At 43.1% G+C, this 1732-nt stretch overlaps 1 protein-coding gene across 2 annotated transcripts in view; it reads right to left on the reverse strand.

Moving 5' to 3' along the window:
• Positions 1-1680, reverse strand: part of DEFB128 (defensin beta 128) — a 71571-nt gene extending 69891 nt beyond the window's left edge. Inside the window, exon 1 of one of the 2 annotated variants that reach the window (XM_045053777.1) lies at positions 1377-1680. In XM_045053777.1, coding sequence (XP_044909712.1) covers positions 1377-1544 — 168 coding nt within the window. In that variant the 5' untranslated portion in view covers positions 1545-1680. The remainder of the gene's footprint in view (positions 1-1376) is intronic. The other variant, XM_045053778.1, reaches the window with a different exon arrangement.
• Between the last annotated feature and the right edge of the window lie 52 nt (positions 1681-1732).

Here is a 1732-nt window from a genome sequence, read left to right on the forward strand (position 1 = left end):
AACTTTTCATTTAGGTCAACACGTCCCTCTTATCAAATAAAGTATCAATACAAAATATTAAAGTGTAACTACTCAAGAGCTATAACTCAAACGTCTACAGACCCCTTAAGTAAACAATTCTCCTGTGAGAAGATGAGGATTCTTTCCCTCCCTTTTCCCCCTGTGTCATTTCGCTACAGGGAACGGAAACTGGAATTATGGGGAACAGGTATGCTCTGAAAGACGAACAGAGCTCTACATATGCTCGATCACAATCACTATTTTAATAGGTGTGTGATTAGCTTGCTCCTCTATTTCTGCCAGGTTTTTTTCCTTGCAAAAGAAGACAAATAACTCTGAATCTTGTTTCAAGGATAATTGTATGGTGATTGTATGCTTGGCCAGGAAGGAAAGGACAGAGGGAGGGAGGAGAGGAGGAGGAGGGAAACTTCGTTAAGAGGTTGTCCTAGTAACCCACGTCAAGATGAATGTTAACCAACAAAACCAAAATGCTGCTATGAAATTGAATAGCCCTTAATATTCTATCTTTCAGAATAGTCGTATTCATAGAAGAAATTGAACTTGTGAGTTATCAAACTACAAATTGGCAGAAAGTCATGAAACCGATAAAAATAATGTACATACCATGGCATTATACCCAGGAAAAAAAATGGCACAATAGCTATTTTCAAGACATTCCTTTCTGAAGCTGAAGTCCTGAGGTTTTTGAAAATAAAATGTTTATTTTCCTTAAAAAAAAAAAAAAAAAAAAAAAAAAAAAAAAAAAAACTACATCCCATGGCCCTGGTTTATAAGCTGCAGAGAAAAAAAAATAAGCCACCAGTCTTCTAATATGGGTTGATTTTTAAATTTATTTCAAGACTTTAGGGGCGCCTGGGTGGCTCAGTGGGTTAAGCGACCGACTCTGGCTCAGGTCATGATCTCACAATCCGTGGGTTCCAGCCCCATGTCAGGCTCTGTGCTGACAGCTCTGAGCCTGGAGCCTGCTGCAGATTCTGTGCCTCTGTCTCTCTCTGCCCCTTCCCCGCTCACATTCTGTCTGTCTGTCTGTCTGTCTGTCTCTCTCTCTCTCAAAAATAAATATTTAAAATTTTTAAAAATAAAAATAAAAAAGACTTTACTTTTAAGTAATCTCTACACCCAACGTAGGGCTCTTAACTTCCAACCCAGGGATCAAGAGTCACAAGCTTTACTGAATGAGCCAGCCAGGCACCCCGATTTTTAAATTTTAATAATTATTATCTTATTGCCAAACGTAAAGGCAAATAATAAAATGTATGAAATGTTGATATTTCTCAGTGCATTAGTCTGCTCAGGCTCCCCTAACAAAATCCCATAGACTGAGTGTCTTAAACGACAGAGGTCTATTTGCTCACAGTTTTGGAGGCTGGAAGGCACCGATCCAGGGCTGGCAGGGTGGGTTTCTGGAAAGAGCCCTCCTGGCCATCTTCCGGCTGTGTCCTCACAGGGCGGACAGGGGGCTTGGTTCTGGGGTCTCTTCTTACAAGGAACCTAATCCTAAAGGATACGAGCCCCGCCCTCATGGCCTCATTTATCCGTAAGCACTTCCTTAGAGGCCCCACATTCAAGTACAGTCACGGAGGGGGGGCTGGGGCTGCGACCTGTGGTTGGAGGAGGTCATCCAGAGGACGCGATAGCGGGTTGACCCGGGGGCTGGGAGGTCCCTCACCCCCTGCCCCGTCCTTAGCATGTTGGTTCCGCCCACCACCTC

Source organism: Felis catus, chromosome A3 (genome assembly GCF_018350175.1).
Source record: "Felis catus isolate Fca126 chromosome A3, F.catus_Fca126_mat1.0, whole genome shotgun sequence".
In the NCBI taxonomy this organism is placed as follows: domain Eukaryota; kingdom Metazoa; phylum Chordata; class Mammalia; order Carnivora; family Felidae; genus Felis; species Felis catus.